This window comes from Mustela nigripes, chromosome 1 (genome assembly GCF_022355385.1).
Source record: "Mustela nigripes isolate SB6536 chromosome 1, MUSNIG.SB6536, whole genome shotgun sequence".
In the NCBI taxonomy this organism is placed as follows: domain Eukaryota; kingdom Metazoa; phylum Chordata; class Mammalia; order Carnivora; family Mustelidae; genus Mustela; species Mustela nigripes.
The window spans coordinates 80,159,178-80,176,198 of NC_081557.1; the positions used below are offsets into that span (position 1 = coordinate 80,159,178).

Here is a 17,021-nt window from a genome sequence, read left to right on the forward strand (position 1 = left end):
AAAGGACCAGACAGTAAATATATTTTAGGCTCACTCAACCCTGCCCTTACAAGTACAAGAACAGCCCATGTGTAAATGAATGGTTGTAACTACATTCCAATAAATCAGTAATTGTGGACACTGACATTTGAATTTCGTACTGTTTTTAAGTGTCATGAGTGTTTTTTCTTTTTTTCAACCATTTAAAAACTGTTAACACCATTCTTCGCTTGTGGGCTATACAAAAATGGGGAGTAAAGGATTTAGCAGGTGGGCCCCAAGTTTGCCATCCCCTGCTGTAATTACATACTTTGGGAAAGAATGTGATAATATAGGAAATCCGGAATTAGCAGAATACCCCTTTAGGATTTGCACTGGTTGGTTGATCGGTGTTTGTTTTGTTGTACTGTTTTCATCCACTATTTTCCTAAGGGTTTTCACCACAAACCAGGGACCTCTCAGTCCTAGGGCAAGGGCACGCACTGGGTTTAAGCATAAGTAAGGCAAGCCTGACACCTTGAGGTCGCTCTGCAAGTGGCAGGTGCTCCCCTGGAAACTGACTAGCAAGGAGCATCTCCTGGGAAGTATGAATCCAGGAGGGGGCAGCCTTGCAGACTCCACTCAGCCCCGAGCCAGCCAGCAGCTGTTGTTATTGTTGAAAAGGGGCAGGATAAAGTCCACAGATCACTGTCTGACTTCTCTCTCCAAAGGCCTGTGTTTAGGGGCATTTCATACTATTGAAAAAATAAATAACTTCCAGAGCCTTCCCAACTGAGACCAGAGGGCTCCAAGGACATGCAAGACTTTCCCTGGTCTGGATAAGTCCCCGCCTGCAGTTATTAATACATTCTGTAGGAGAGAATGGGGTATGGAACACAACGGCCCCATCCCTCTCCATTCAGAGGCTTACAAAGGAAAAAGAAGGGAAATGTGTAGGGCATAACTGCTATTGAAAATCGGGAGTTTTCCTCTGGAAGATAGTGATAAGGGGCTTTAAGAAGCAAAGGCCAGTGACGGAAAAGTTATAACAGGCTTGAAGTAAATAGGATTGCTCATTGCCTGTCCAGGTCAGACTCTCCCAGGACTATCATGCCGTTGTGCTGGGATGCAGTGCTTTGCTCATTTTTGGAAAAGGATTGTAGGTGCAGTTCTTTCCATATCCCTCTCTCCAGAAGTGTTTTCCCGAAACATCCGAGACTCAAGTTATTCTTGTCTTGTAAATTGTCCAGGAAAAGCAATCCTACAGCTGTTAGTTCATCCTTGCATCTAACTGAAAGCCATTCTTCTGTGTTTCCCAGAAGGTAGACCGAGGGGACCCTTGGAGGGAATTTGGCAGGGTTTCCTCCCGGTTCTGTAGTCACAGAAGTATTTTTGCATTCGTGAGAGCCTCCTCTTTGGAGGTGACAAAGCGCTAAGGGTCTCACATGCATGTTGAATAGCCATCAGTTCATGGGCTAAAAAGCAAGAAGGACCTCAACCCTCAGTACTCCCAACACAGGCAGAGAACTGGGTAGCTGGGTAGAGGGGAGCTGGCTAAGGACTTAAAGGTCCCAGTCCCTATGAATCTCCCGCACTGACAACTCAGAACAAGGGCAGAGAGGGGCGACTCTAGAGCCTATACCTAGAGAGAACAGGACACTGAATCAGATTCAGATTCAGAGCTGTGCCATTAAGACGGGGGTGCCACGAACGGCTGGGCTTTGTGGTCCTTCGTGGAGACTGTAGATCACGCCACTCCGCTCTCTCTCTCTGGGATGCAGTCCCCTATCGTCCTAGGAGGAGATGACAGGGTGGGACAGAAAGAATCAATTCTCACACATCTGCACCCACAGCTATGGGCAGTGCTGTGAGAGGGAGCTTGTCACCTTTCAGGAAGCCCCCCAGGGACCTGAGCAGCACTCAGATCAAGAATTCCCCAAGGGGCAGTTGATGAAAATCTGCTGCCTTCCTAGGAAACGCTCACCTTCCCTCTGGGAATTCCTCCAGATTCTGCTTTGCTACCAGCCACACCTCTGGTAATTAACCACTGTGCTGGGCTCTGCCCTGCAGCCGCTGGATAAAGCAAGTATCAGAGTCCTTGGTTGTGTTAACCTGGTGGTATTTTTTCTGGCAGCTGGTGGTGAAAATGTGGGTTTTCGTGGGGAGCAGGATTTTAGTATGACCTTTCCTACCTCCATCCTTTGCTTTACAATGAAAAGCTCTGGAACCTCTCCGGAGACCCCTCTTCTACACATCGGATCCCCAACACCAGATCTACGACAGTCAGATCCCCAGAGTGACTCTGCAGGGATGGAACACTGTCTCTGGGGGCAGTGCAGAAGCCTCTTGGAGGCTGTTTTCCGGGCACTTGGCCTTAAAGGAGATAGCGACTGGGACCTCCCAAAGGACTCTGCCTGAAGAGCCAGTCCAGCATTGGAGGAGTTAATGTGGGACCGCGTAAAGGGAAGGGGAAAAAAGTTGGAGTTGACACTTGCGGAGGGGGGTGGGGGGAACGAGTCTTGCTGACTCCTGATTGGTTTTACATTTCATCCAAAATTTTTTTCTCTCCTCTCTCGCTCCCTCTTTTCAGTTTCTCTCTCTGATCCCAGGGGAGGGGAAACGGGAATAGTGAGAGATCAAAAATAAACCTCTTAAGTCAAAGCCGGGAAGGAAGTATAAATACGAAGGGCTCGGCAGCCCACTCGGTGCTTCCCGGGGTGGAGAGGAGGCAGGAGGCGGCTGCGCGCGGATTGCGCGCGGGACAGGGGCGGAGGACCGGCGCACGCGGGCCGGGGCGCCAGTTGCTCGCGCTCGGCTCGGCGGGCGGGCGGGCGCAGGAGGAGCGGCCTGCGCCAGCCAGAGGGGCCGCTCGGGGACCGCCGCCGTCGCCAGGCCCCCACGAGCAGAGTCGGCCAGCGAGCTGATTGATTTGCTTTTTCCTGGAGAGAGCGGCCGGGCTGCGCTCGCGCAGCCAACACCTGCCCGCGCCGGGCCGCCTTCTTCCCTCTCCCGCGCCGCAGCCGGAGCCCCCATGCCCCGCGCCGCCCCTCGGTGGCCGCCGCTCCTGCCGCTGCTGCTGCTCTTGCTGCTGCCGCCGCCGCCGCCGCTCGTCCGCGGCGCCCCGGCCCGGCCCGGCGCCCGGGGGCAGGCCTCGGAGCTGGTGGAGCCCACGCGGTTGCCGGGCAGCGCGGGCGAGCTCGCGTTCCACCTGTCCGCCTTCGGCAAGGGCTTCGTGCTGCGCCTGGAGCCCGACGCCAGCTTCCTGGCGCCCGAGTTCAAGATCGAGCGCCTCGGGGGCTCCGACCCAGCGGCCGGGGGCGAGCAGGAGCTGCGCGACTGCTTCTTCTCTGGCACGGTGAATGGGGAGCCCGAGTCGCTGGCGGCCGTCAGCCTGTGCCGCGGGCTGAGCGGCTCTTTCCTGCTGGACGGCGAGGAGTTCACCATCCAGCCGCAGGGCTCAGGGGGCTCCCTGCGCCAGCCGCACCGCCTGCAGCGCTGGGGGCATGGGGCGCGCCGTGAGACCCCCGGGCTCGCCGCCTCTGAAGCCCACCCCCTCCCCGGAGGACCTGAGTGGGAGGTGAAGGGAGAGGATCAGAGGCAGGAGAGAGGAGACGAGGAGCGGGAGAGCGAAGAGGTGGAGGAGGAGGAGGAAATGGAGGAGGAGGAGGAAGGGGGCAAAGAAGAGGAGGCAGAAGGCGCCAGCGAGCTGCCACCACCCCTGGGGGCCACGAGTAGGACCAAGCGGTTTGTGTCTGAGGCTCGCTTCGTGGAAACGCTGCTGGTGGCCGATGCGTCCATGGCTGCCTTCTATGGAGCCGACCTACAGGTAGGACTGACTCACTTTGCCTGGAGGCCCCCAGCCACCTCCTAGAGCCTCCCAAATCATCTCTTTACAGTTCCTCATCCTCCCAAGACTGACCCCAACAAGGTTCTTTCCTGAGAAAGTGCAAAAACTCTTTTCTTAACCTCTGACACTTGGGCCACCTCCAGACCCCGCCCCGCGGCCCTTGCAGTTTAGAGTGGAGGTCCTGGTGCTTCCTCCTTTGCTGCCCACCTTCACCCCTCGCATCCTGAATCTCCTTCAGCACTTGGCAAACTGAACCAAAGTGGGTTTTAAAGCGCGCCCCCTCCCCCAGGCACCTGCCTCTCCCAACAGAGATGATAACTGAACATTTGGGAAGAGCATCCACCCCACCCTCCATTTCTCAGCCCTCCACTGTGTCCAGACCTGAGAGGTTCCCAAGGATAGTCAGCTGGGACGGAAAGATGGGTCTATTTCATTCCCTTTGCAGACAGAACTGAGGTTGCCATAAGTAAAAGATATTGTTTGGAGGGAGTTGAACCTGGAAAGGGGCTGCCCAACTTCTGTGTGCCCAGCTGGTTCTGATCTAGGGGCATGGACTACCTTGCCAACCTGGCACTCGGCCCTGGCCCGAACTTGGCAGTGCCCGCATCAGCACAAAAAAGGGAGGGGAGCAGAATTTCTGCCTGGGGGCTCAGCCTGGGAAACTGAAGCTTCAGTGGAAAAGGGAGGGGAGAGGGAGTGGGGATATGAGCTCTTTCAGTTAATGTTCCTTGGTCCACCCCAGCGGCTCTCAGCCCAGACACAGCTTTCTCCTGAGCTTGGGCAGGAAAACTGAATTCAGAGGACAACTCCTGTAGCCAAACCATGTCTAACTAGACTCAGAGGGGTGCAGCCTTGGCAGGAGAAGTCTATGTCAGCCCATGTCCCAACTCCTTCCCCAAGAACCTGGTGAAGTACAAGAGTTCCGGGAGAGAGTTGTGCTTTCTCTTCCCCTGGGGAGCACAAAACCAGAGGTGTGCTAGGTAGAGAACACCTGATCTGCCCAGAGGTCAGAGATGCTTGCCACAGGGTTCCTGGCCATTGCTGCAGCTCAGTTAATGCCTTTTCTGTAATGGCAATTTTGGCCAGTAGCCCTCTTCTAGGTTCAGCCTATGCCTGACTGTTGGGGGGTATGAGTGCTTCTGCATCAGCGGTACAGAACAATCTAGATGATGCATGCCGTCTTTATCCATCTGCAATCCCTGGGAAATGCATCTAGATGGAAGGCTGGGAAGAGCTGGGGGTGAGAGGTCCATGGGCTGCTTCCCTGGCTCCTGCAGGAGCACGCCCCTTTGCACACTGTTGTAGGAGTCACTTCTCCCAGAGCACCGTTAAGGCAGCTTTGAGCCATCAGTGCAGTCTTCCCAATGGGCTTCCAGACTATGAGGATTGAATATCCGCTTCCCTGACTACCCTGAGAGCGGGGGGGAGGCACCAGCTGACTCCTCTGACTCCTTTTCCCCAAGCAAGTCCTCAAGAGGGTGGCAAGCAGGGCTTCTCCCATTACAGGTTAGGACGACCACACCTGGCTACTAGGCGGCTCTACCAGAAAGAGGCTATTGCAAACCCAGAGCTGAGATGCTTGAGTCCGTCCCTATGCAGGAACCAGGTTCTGACTTCGGCCTAAGAACCAGGAGATAGGAAATACGACAAGAACACAAAGAAGCATCAGAAAATGTAATGACTTTTCAGACTTCAGAGCCAAAATGTTTTCTCTAGTGCTTTCCTACCGTCTAGCTGTCTCAGCCCACCATCACCTAGTAATTTAAGATACTGAGTATTTACCTCAAGGATGTATTTGGCTGGGCTGGGTCTTCCCCAGGTTCTCTTCACATAGACACCCAGGAGCGCGCCCAGATTTCTGGCTGGATGACAGGGGCATGCTTATCCCATCCCCTCCCCCTCCACATACACCATTTCTGGGCCATTCACAGACCCACACCTTGCACCCAGCCAGCCTACGCAGGTCAGAAGAGCACATCAGGCCCTGTGTAGGCTGAGGTCCTTTCCCTAGAGTACAAACTTCTGGGTCTTACACCCAAAGGAAAAGTGCTTTCGACTGGACCAGCTCCATCACCCCCGCCTTGGTCTCATTATGTCACAGCCCATTTACACCCTTGCTGTCACCAAGCTGGGATGGGGCAGAGGCTGAGGGACGGCTGCTCCTATGACCTCCCACTGACCCCTTTGCTTTGACTGCTCACCTGCTCTGGAGATGCCACAGAATAGACTTGAACTTCTTAGCTCAGTCCCTTGACCTTCCTTAACAGGTCCATGAGCTCAGTCAAGACAAGAATGAATGTCAAGTTCTAGTTCCCCAAGACCTTTCCTGCCCAGACCCGTCTCCCTGAAATAGAATCCAGTTCTTTATTCTTCAGGGAGTCTCCTGGAGACTTCATTGACACGGATGGAAGGCAGTATGGGGATGTCTTAGCAACTTGAGGTATACGGTAAGGATGAAGAGAATTTACCCCCTGGAGGGTGCATTTCCTCATCTGTGAAGCCAGATCCAGGTCATCAGGATTAATGCAAGCATCAGTGAGGATACTTCATGATGAGTCTTCTAGAAAGTTCATCACTCGGTGGGGAAGCCATTCTCTGAGAACATTCAGTTTGTACAATGGTTTGCATGCATCACCTCAGCAGAAATACCTCTGAGAGAGGCAGAGGAGGAAGGTAGAGCTGACAGGGAATCTGTGACTTTCTCAAAGTCACACAGCTGGTAAGCGGCAGGGCTGGGTCATGACCCCAGTCTCCTGAATCTGGGGGCAGTGTTCTTTATTATTGTACCGTGAGGTTTCTTTAGCCGAAGGAGGGCCTGTGACTGTGGCTCAGCTTACCCCCTACACTTGTCTATATTGTGGGAATGGGTCGCGGAATCCAGCAGTCCAAAGATGCCCAGCCAAAGTGGGAGGCCCTATCCTGGGAAGAAACCACCTTCAAGGCCAACAGAAAGAATTAGCCATGCTCTGGGCTGGTCACACTGTGAAGCGACAATGAAGTTTTCCAGAACTCTGCACACTTGAGTTCACTTAATCCCTTGACAGAAGGGGCCCCTGCCGCCCACCTTCTTATCTGGTTTCAGAGTTAATGAGCTCAGACAAAGGGGGCTTTCTGAAAGAGGGACCACCTCAGAAGACGCCATTAACTCTGTCTGCATCCGGCTGCCGCTGATTGTTGCCTGGACAAACGTGTCCCGCGGAAAGCAGTGTGTGGTGGGCAGAGCCGCGCCTCACGCTCAGACTAGAACTCTGACCAGCCAGTGTATCACTGGCCAGCTGAGCTCTACATTCTCTGCTGAGCAGAGAGGGTCCAGGGAAGGGGACTCCTCATCCCCAGAGGAAACCATAGTTTTCCCAAGATGTCAGGCTACCCGTAAGTGATTTCAGAAGAGGGTTAAATCCCAGCCATTCCTTCTCCCCTTACCCATAACCTCTGGAAAAATGTCTTCCACAAGCCCTAATACTAAAATGATCACAGATCCCAGCACAGTCCCCATTTAGGCCTCTTCTGGCATGATTATTAATAGCATCGTCTTCACTCGCAAAAGCATCCTGGTTTGGAAAATAACCGAAGCAGACACGTGCCTCAATTGCTCTGTAGCTACCTACATCTTCAAGGGGGAGAGACATGTCCATGTGTGAACTGTGTTCCCCTCCTAGCAAGCGAACAAGTCTTTTACGTCTCTTTTGTCTGCTCCAGTCAGAATGAGTAACAATAGGAAGTCTTTCCCAAAGAAAGTGCCTTAATATTCAAAGGTCTTTGATTGACCACTTCTGCCTCTGCAGGTATAGACAATGCCAGGGGTAGGCTTGCTTGCTGGCATGCTTTGGGTTTGTTTTGGCTATGCTGTGGCTGTCCTTGTAGCAGCGAGGAGAGGAGGCAGTCAGTGGGGTGATGAAGAACATATACTTTGAAGGATCATCGATATAGCTGAGTGTCCCTGAACAAGTTACCAATTTCTCTGGACCTTGTTTTCCTCCCCAGAAAAATAGGAACAGTTATACCAATGTCCCAGCATTGCCTGGAGGATACAATAAAACACGGAAAGCACATGACCCAGTGCCTGGCACATAGTAGGTGCTCAACAAAGCATAGCTAATACTGAAGTTGCCTTTGGTGATTTATCAGGGTAGGATGTGCCTTCGCAGTCAATCCACTGCCACATCAGCTCTGCTGTCCCACACGGCAGGGAGGCCTTCCTTTTCAGCTTGCTCTGCTCAGAGTGTTTAAGCTTAACCCCTTGTGCTAAGTGTGTGTGGTTTTGGAGAGGTGACATTGCCCCCTGCTGTTTTGAGAACGAGGAGAGATGAAGGACATCAGTGCAGGACCCTCTCTTTTCTCCAACTGCCTCTTTACTCTTCTTTGCTTCTCCACCACCTCCTCAGCAGTCTTGGGCCCCAGAGAGACCCCCCAGTAGGAAAAGTAGGGCACCAGTGGCTGAGGTCAGAGAGTTTCCATGATGCTGCTCTTCCTCTCCTTGCCTCTCCCAGGAGTGCTGCAAGAAGCAGTGACAGAACCACGGTATGAAGAGCAAATTAGCAAAGCATAGGGATGACCCTCTGAGTACAGGAGCTGCTGGAAATGCATTTGGCCCAGGCCCAGACTTCTAGACTCCCACAGCAGTTGGCTTTGGCTGCCATGGGAGCTCTGGGGGAGGAATGTCCTGAGTTGTATCACAAAGAATCAAAGAGGCTGTGACCCAGCCCAGCTGCCTAGGCCATTTCTTTCTCTTCAGGTTGTAGGGGCACCAATGAAGAAGGACACTGCCTAAAATAATATCATGCCTTTTCCTAATGAGAATCAGGAGCCTGAGGTCCCCAAGTCATTCAAGAGCAGGGTTGTTTGACCACCCCTGGCCAGGTTGGTCATGGGCTCCCACCTGCCTGAGATGGTTCTTGGAGGCTGTCTGCCATGGTGGGTGCCATCTTGTTCCCCCAGTCCACTAGGGGTGCCATCTCATTCACATTCTTCAGCAAGCAGCCCACACTTCAATGGTGCACAAAGAAGTACAAATAGGCACTAGGTGGTAGAGTGAGCCATCTGACCTTCTTCTTGACTGGCTCCTGAGCCCTCTCTCCATGGAACTCTAAGTCAGGCTTAGCCTTTTGGCCCAGGGTACTGGCCAAGACTCAGAGGCTCACAGACCCTCAGCTACTGCCCCGACCGTGTCCTTCCCCTAGGGATCTATAAGATGCTCTGCAAATATCAGGCATCCCTGCCATGGTTTCCCAGAGGAGCTAACAGTGGGGATGGTAGTACCTCCCACCTCCAAAATCTCAGTGAGGCAAGACAAAAGGGGAGGTAAGTAGAACCAGGATTGGGGATTTTAACAGAAACACTGGGACTGTGTAGTCCTTGCAGTTTTCTTGCAAAGAAAATTGTCTTCTGAAATAGCACCCAGAGGACATCCAAATGCTCCCAACTCTAACCCACTTCCTTGACAGGAAATGGCTCTGAAGCCCACTCACCTGATAGTTATTTAGTGTCTAGAGGATGCTCTGAGCTACCTGACCTGCAGAGAGGACTCCCTGAAATTCTGAGTGTCGGGAAGCCTCCCCTGATGCCCCACCTCTTCCTTTGCGCAAAAATTGACACCCTTTGTGGCACTGGGGTGCATGGTCCCCACTCAGCCACGTTGCCCCAGAACCTCAGTCTGATCTGGTCACTTGAGAACGCTGAGCCCTCTTAAACCCAAACCTTCCAGGACTGATGCTCTTGTGTTAACATCTTCTTGGTAAAACATCATCTCCCCAATTCTGAGACTGTGAAACTGAGACTCAAAGTGAAGAGATCTTGTGCGGAGAGTTGCAGGCTAGCTCTGAAGAAATTTCAGGTCTTGGTCCCTGGCCCATCAGACTCAACCTCTCCTGGGGCAAGAGAGCAGGAGACTCTGTCTGCCCCCTGGGAACAGCAAAGGCCTGGCCAGGAAGCAGCCTCAGCAAGCTCCCACTCCTCAGCCCTCACCCCCAGTTGCATAATGATGTGATTGCTTTTCTCCCTCAGGAATCCAGCTCCAGGAGCAAGCGCCAAGTTTCAGCTTTGCTGATAAGATGTTTACATCAGCCTAAACATAGCGAGAGTGCTTGACACGCTAAGAAACCTGCCAACCCCTGTTTGTAGGGCTTACAAAATACCTGGCTTGTTGCCCGTGAGGTGAACAGACAGATCCCATTCACAAATAATAGGATTCGTCTGGAACTCCCACACGTGGCCTCAACCGACGGAGTGTCCCTCTTTAGCCTTTCACCCTCTTTGCCCCTCCTTCCACTCCTACCTTCCAGACCACAGGAGGGAAAAAAGAAAGGCTTGCGGGAGATGGTGCCCTAGGGAACGGGGAGCACGGCAAATGAATGGCAGCTCGGTTGGCCACACTCCCGGCTGAAGGCATGCGTGCCTCTGCCCCTTTCTCTTCTGCAAAACAATCCAAGAGGACTCACTTCTCGAGGTCCCTGAGGCAGGAGAGTGAGCTCCATCTGGCCGCCTCCAAAGCCTTGGGAGCAGTTGGCAGGCCAAGGATAGGACAGAGGCCAAGCAATGATGTGAACTCCTTCAGCTGGCCTGGGCAAAACTGGAAGCAGGTGTGATCCTCAGCGCCTGGCTCTCATTAGGCCCACTGCCTCCTCTCAAGCCCCTGGCAGAAAGGAAGAAACCTTTCGTGGTTGTCCAGAAACCCAGCAGTCAAGCACTGGGAAAGTTCATTTGAAGAGTGTAGGCCTCAGAGACAGACGTGCCTGGGCTGGTGTCCTGGCTTTCAGAGCTGTGTGACCTTAGACAGCTTATTTAACTCATGTGAACCTCTCTACTCCCTCATTTATAAAACCGGGATGATAATGCCTACTTCACAGAGTGAGCGTGCCCATTTAATGAGGTGTGGGTCTGGTGACGGGGGCAGGCTCGCCGTGAGTGGTGCCTGTTGGAACGATTTCAGGTTAACAGGGCTCATCCTGAAGAGGAGAAGTTTCCCCAGCAGGCACCAGGAAGAGGCTCCACTGGCTTCTAAGGGACACATCCTACTAACCCTGAACACTCCAGTAATTGCTTCTGGGCTGAGAACAGAGAGGGGATGGGGATGCTTGGCAGGGAGGCGCTGGGTGTTCAAGTTAAAGCAGAATAATGAGTACAGTCCCATGGGACCTTCTGGTGATGCTAGAAATGTCCTGTCTGCTCAGTTTAATACAGAAGCCTTGACCTATAGGTGGCTACTGATGTACTTGAAACGTGGCCAGTGTGGTGGAGGCACTGTAATTTTAATTTTATTGAATTTTAACTAACTCCGTTTTACACAGCCACATGTGGCTGGTCGAGACATTAAAGGCACAGGCTTTGGAGCCCAGCCATCTGGGTTCCGATGTTGGCCTTGCACTATTAGCTCTGTGATCTTGGGCCACTCACTGAGCCTCCAATTTTCTTATATGTAAAATGAAAAGAAATCAGGCCAGGACCTCTGGGATTTTGTGAGTCTTCTGCAAGTGGCGTATATCCAGTGCCCAGCACAGAGCCTGGCACACTGAGGGGCGGTGGCAGCAGGCAGAAGGCCATGGGCTGGGAGATTGAACCCTTCCCTCCCCCTGCTCCCTCTTCTCCAACAGAACCACATCCTGACGCTGATGTCCGTGGCAGCCCGTATCTACAAGCACCCCAGCATTAAAAACGCCATCCACCTCATGGTGGTAAAAGTGCTGATTGTGGAGGATGAAAAGTGGGGCCCGGAAGTGTCTGACAATGGGGGGCTCACCCTGCGCAACTTCTGCAGCTGGCAGCGGCGTTTCAACCAGCCCAGTGACCGGCACCCAGAACACTTCGACACGGCCATTCTGCTCACCAGACAGGTCCGTGGGCTGGCTCCAGAGAGCCCAGGCAGGAAGGGAGGCGGGATGGGCGGATCAAAGGGAGGACCACAGGGCCTGCCCAAACATGGGAAATGTCTCCCTGCTGGCCCCAGCTGGACGCCAGGAGCCTCGTGTGTGGAATGATGAGGGGGAGGTCATGAGGACAAGTGTGAGGTATTTGCAAGGGAAGGAGAGGAATCTCGTAAGGGCTCTTTTCCAAAAGTTTGTGACCAGCTGTCTGCTGAGGTCATAGCAAGAGGAAATGGGCTCAAACTGCCCAGGCAAAAATCTGGAGTTGGAATGAAGAGAGGAGGTCCACCACAATGATTGTTAAACACAGAGGCAAGAAACTGGGGTCACCCTCGAGATTTCTCCAAACAAGGAGGCTTGTCCTCCTAGCTGTGCAATTGAAACAGATAGCTTCCTGAAGGCTGGAAAATCTAATAACATGTGCCAAGCCCTGTTGATGCCTTCAGTCCTCACAACAAGCCCACACAGGCCCATTTTACAACGGAGGAAACTGAGGCACAGATTGCCCCCACCCCCACAGTGGTGGCACCCATATAGTCAGGCCTAGGCAGTCTTGCTGCAGGGTCAGTACTCTTCAGAACTATGCTATCCTGACTCCCAGACCAAGCCAGCCCTAGGACACACCAACTCTAGGACACAAAGTTGCAGCCAGCCAGCCGTAGGACGCACCAAAGTAGAAAAAGAAATAGAGGGTGCCTGGGTGGCTCAGTGGGTTAAGCCTCTGCCTTCGGCTCAGGTCATGATCTCAGGGTCCTGGGATGGAGTTCCGAATTGGGTTCTTTGCTCAGCGGGGAGCCTGCTTCTCTCTGTCTCTGCCTGCCTCTCTGCCTACTTGTGATCTCTGTCTGTCAAAGAAATAAATAAAATCTTTAAAAAAAAAGAAGAAGAAGAAGAAGAAGAAGAAATTTAAAAAGAAGAAGAAGAAGAAGAAGAAGAAAAAGAAGTAGACTTCCTCACATGAGTGGCCTTTGCAAAGAAATAGGGCCTTCAGCTTAAAAATTTTCCTTTAGGGGCACCTGGGTGGTACAGTCGGTTCAACATCTGGCTCTTGATTTCTGCTCGGGTCATGGTCATGGGGTTGTGAAACCAAGCCCTGTGTCAGGCTCTGTGCTGGGCATGGAGTCTGCTTGAGACGCTCTCTCTCCCCTGCCTTGTGTCTCTCCCCTGCCTTCTGTCCCTCCCCCTCCCTCTCTCTACCCTTCTCTTTAAAAAAAAGATTTCCTTCAACTCAGGAAGAGCAGAAATAGGAAGATTTCCTACTGTATGTCTGTTGTCACACCCTCACTCTCTCCACCAAGCAGAACTTCTGTGGGAAGGAGGGGATGTGTGACACCCTGGGTGTGGCGGACATTGGCACAATCTGCGACCCCAACAAGAGCTGCTCTGTGATCGAGGATGAGGGGCTCCAGGCAGCCTACACCCTGGCCCACGAGCTTGGTAAGACTTCCCATGCCAAGCTGACTAGACTGTATTCTGTCCAAGGGAACAGCCTCTTTCAAATCCAGGCCAGCCCAGGGGCTAAGGAAGATGCAGCTCTCACACTTGACCAGGTTCCACTCAGAGTTTTGACAGAGTGATTATATGCAAATAGGTACTGTGCTTTCTCCATTTTCACCCTGAGCTGAGGCCATAATATTAAAATAGGGTCTTGGACCATCATCAGGGGTCACCAGGGAAACGCCGAAATGAAATAAACGCTCGGGTAAAATTGTGACGCTTTGCCCAAGCGAAGCAGTAACGGTAAGAAATCTGGGAAAATCAATTGCAAAGAGCGCTGTGTGAGGGAGTGACTCATTGAGGACAAGGACAGGCTGAGGCAGAAAACAAAGGGATATCAAGGTTCCCAGGTTTTCTGCAAGAGAAAAGCCCAGAGTGAAGCCCAAACCAAAAATCTTTAAGGAATAAGGACATGGCCGCCCCTGTGAGGAGCTAGTGACTGGTTGCCCCCTGAGACGCCCTCTTTGGTCAGTGGAGAGAGAGGGGTCAGAGAAAGGGAGAGGGGTGCTGGGCCATGTGGGGAGCCCTTGGGGTGGGACAGGGCGAGCAGGAGGGCAGTGGACACTGACTAGGATGGGCTTTGGGTTTCTCTCCCCTGCAGGGCATGTCCTCAGCATGCCGCATGATGACTCCAAACCCTGTGCACGGCTCTTTGGGCCCATGGGTAAACACCACATGATGGCGCCCCTCTTTGTCCACCTGAACAAGACGCTGCCCTGGTCTCCCTGCAGTGCCATGTACCTCACGGAGCTCCTGGACGGGGGACACGGTAGGTGTCCCTCAGCTTCTCTTTGCTTCTTTTTCGTCAGCTGCTGGTGTTTGGGGTCTGCCCTGCCTGCCCCGGTGATCGCTGGAGTGCTACTGGCACCTAGGCACTTTCTGGCTGAGCTCTTTCACAGAGCAGTAGAGACAATTCGGGTAGAACCGACATCAGAGAGGTGCTTCTCACCTCGCCTCGTGTGCCACTGGCAGGCTAACCATCCCCCACAAGCCTAGTCTTCCTTGCCCTGTCTTCCAGCAGCCAGCATGCTGAGGTAAGTTAGATGAAATCCCAGAGCAAGTGGAATTAGTCTGAGAAGGTTTGTCTGGAGGTTCGAAGGAATAGAAGGATGCTGTATGGAGGAGAAAAGAAACCATTGGGGCTGGAGAGATAGATTGTGCAGTAGCTCAGAAATGGCAAAGAGGCAGGGAACAGGTCAGTAGGAGAATAAGGGTAGGGAGTACAGGTGGGTGATGTGCTGGGTTAAAACCATTCGGCTTACTCAGTACAGCAGTGGAAACACAACTTACCCTTGGTTGTTCTCATCAAAGGAGACAGGGACACCTAAGATACAAAACTAGTTGATTATCCAAACATCAGTCCTTAGGCTTTATTTTGCATGCCATGGTTTCTGAGAGCACATGTGCGCCCCCAATTATACGTGCTGTAGACCAGTATTACAGTTCCAATTCTAGGTGCACACTGCATGTATGTAGAATGCTCTGGATAACCAAAAACATTCAATCCTAATAAAATTGTACTTAACTTATAGTCAAAAATTGGATAAGCTCATCTAGATGATTGAGTGTTGACCGTTTTTAGGTTATGGTCAAAGAAACTATGATGGCTAGGCCTTACACCCCATCAGTAGGGATGTAAGTGTAACGTGGGAGGCCATGGGGGAGCTGAGAGTGGGAAACCCCTGCTCGTCATTCTTGTTCCTCTGCTTGCCTCCATTTCTCAGGAGACTGTCTCCTGGATGCCCCCACCTCGGCCCTGCCCCTCCCGTCAGACCTGCCAGGCCGCAGGGCCCTCTATGAGCTGGACCAGCAGTGCAAGCAGATCTTTGGGCTGAGTTTCCGCCACTGCCCCAACACCTCAGCACAGGACGTCTGCGCCCAGCTCTGGTGCCACATGGATGGCGCCGAGCCCCTTTGCCACACGAAGAACGGCAGTCTGCCATGGGCGGATGGGACGCCCTGTGGGCCTGGGCACCTCTGCTGGGATGGCAGCTGTCTGCCTGAGGAGGAAGTGGACAGGCCCAAGGTGAGGGATGGCCACTGGGGGGTGTGGGAGGAAAGAGAAGGGAGGGCTATTTTCCAGGAGGAAACCACACTGGAGAGCCATGACTGAAGAGACTTTGGACCAGGCTGCAACTATGACTTCTGAGTAAAATCATTCCTCTTTTAACAAATAAAGCAAAGCTTATTTAGCCAAACTCAAGAGGAGCCCTTTGAGGCTGGACTCACGAGGCGGACGATGCCGCTTGTGCTCAGGGCATTCTGGGAACTCCCCCTTTGGAACTGTTTTGGAGTTTTCTTGAAGGTTTATGAGGGTAGGAGATAGGCATGAAGCCTTCCGGCACAAAGACCCGATTGTGGGCATTCAGTAAAGGGAGTCCATTATGAATTCCATTAGAAACAGACAGAGGGATGGCAGAAGAGAAACATTCAATCAAGAGCTGAGGGAAAAGTATTCCTAGCCCACCCCTGTCGGAGCTGCATGCGTATTCAGAGGTCAGGAGAATGAGACTAACTGTGAGCCTTCCGTACTCAGGAGGAGAGAGGGAATCAGAGCTGTCTCTGGCCAGGCAGAGACAACTTGGCCTAGGACAGAGTAAACTTAAACAAGAAATACCAAGGCAACATCAGTGAGAGTTTTTTAAATGATTCGCTTCTTTGCCCTGCTCTTAATACTTGCAAACTGTGAGGCCGATCACATTTCTACTGAGAATCACTGAGCCCTGCCTATGAGACAGCATCCGCTGAGTTTCACGGCCTGGTCCGGGCCCAGCCCTGAATCACCAGGGTGGCCTGAGCACTCACTCTCCAGAGCGCTGTCCTCAGCAGCATGTCCTTTTCTCTGAGGCTCGGCATCCGGCTTGGCTCAGGTAAGCCCCACTCTGGCTAAGCTTGATCCAGGCCAGCGGTCACAGATCCATTCTCAGCCTCTTCTCATCCTCCCCATCCAGACACTGAGTTTCTCTTCTCTGTACTGAGTCTTTCTACCCCCTCCCTCCCCAAAGCACGTGCTTCACACATTACTGAGAGTAGGGGAGGAGGTCTGTCCAACATTCCCCAGCACCAGAGCCAAGCTCAATTCAGGGAGAGTTTGACATGGAATGATCATGGGACGATGTTTATCGTCTATTTTTAAGGGCAAAGAACAGATCATAGAGCACTATACATGTGACAGAATCATAACTATGTACAATTAAGACATCACATCTTTATGATTATCAGAGCAAAAGTGTGAGAGATTATTGATGAAAATCCCATCAGTGGTTTTACTGGGGTAGTGGGGTTTTTTTAAGTTTTCTTTTTTATATTTTTCTGTATTTTTCATTTTTTATATAAGCAGATATTACTTTTGTCATTTCTTACAAGTATTTCCCTTTCTAAAACTCGGAAGCAATCAAGGGCAAAGGTTTGTTCTCATAGGTTGATTATAAGGATGGAAGCAACTCTGATGATTTCCCAGGCATTATCCTACCATTGGAACTGGGAGCCGGTAGACCAATAGCAACAGCTCCCAGCAATTATTCCTTTAAATAAGGACTTCTCAACTTCAGCACTAGAGACATTTGGGGTCACATATGTGCTGGTTGTAGGAGACTGTCTTCTTCATTGTTAGGCGTTCATTGTCAGATGCTCATTCTTGGACATTCATTGTTGGAATCTCATTGTTAGAATCTCATTGTTGGATGCTCCTTGTTGGAAGTTCCTTGTTGGATGTTCCCTGTTGGATGTTCCCTGTTGGATGTTCCCTGTTGGATGTTCATTGTTGGAAGTTCCTTGTTGGATGTTCCCTATTGGATGTTCATTGTTGGATGTTCCCTGTTGGATGTTCCCCGTTGGATGTTCATTGTTGGATGTTCCCC

At 52.1% G+C, this 17,021-nt stretch overlaps 1 protein-coding gene across 1 annotated transcript in view; it reads left to right on the forward strand.

The window, feature by feature from the left end:
• The first annotated feature begins 2,889 nt into the window (after positions 1 to 2,889).
• ADAMTS8 (ADAM metallopeptidase with thrombospondin type 1 motif 8) overlaps positions 2,890 to 17,021 on the forward strand; it is a 20,713-nt gene continuing 6,581 nt past the window's right edge. The window contains exons 1-5 of the mRNA XM_059413717.1: positions 2,890 to 3,784; positions 11,395 to 11,634; positions 12,966 to 13,101; positions 13,763 to 13,930; positions 14,886 to 15,187. Of these exons, the coding sequence (XP_059269700.1) occupies positions 2,990 to 3,784; positions 11,395 to 11,634; positions 12,966 to 13,101; positions 13,763 to 13,930; positions 14,886 to 15,187 (1,641 nt within the window). The 5' untranslated portion in view covers positions 2,890 to 2,989. The remainder of the gene's footprint in view (positions 3,785 to 11,394; positions 11,635 to 12,965; positions 13,102 to 13,762; positions 13,931 to 14,885; positions 15,188 to 17,021) is intronic.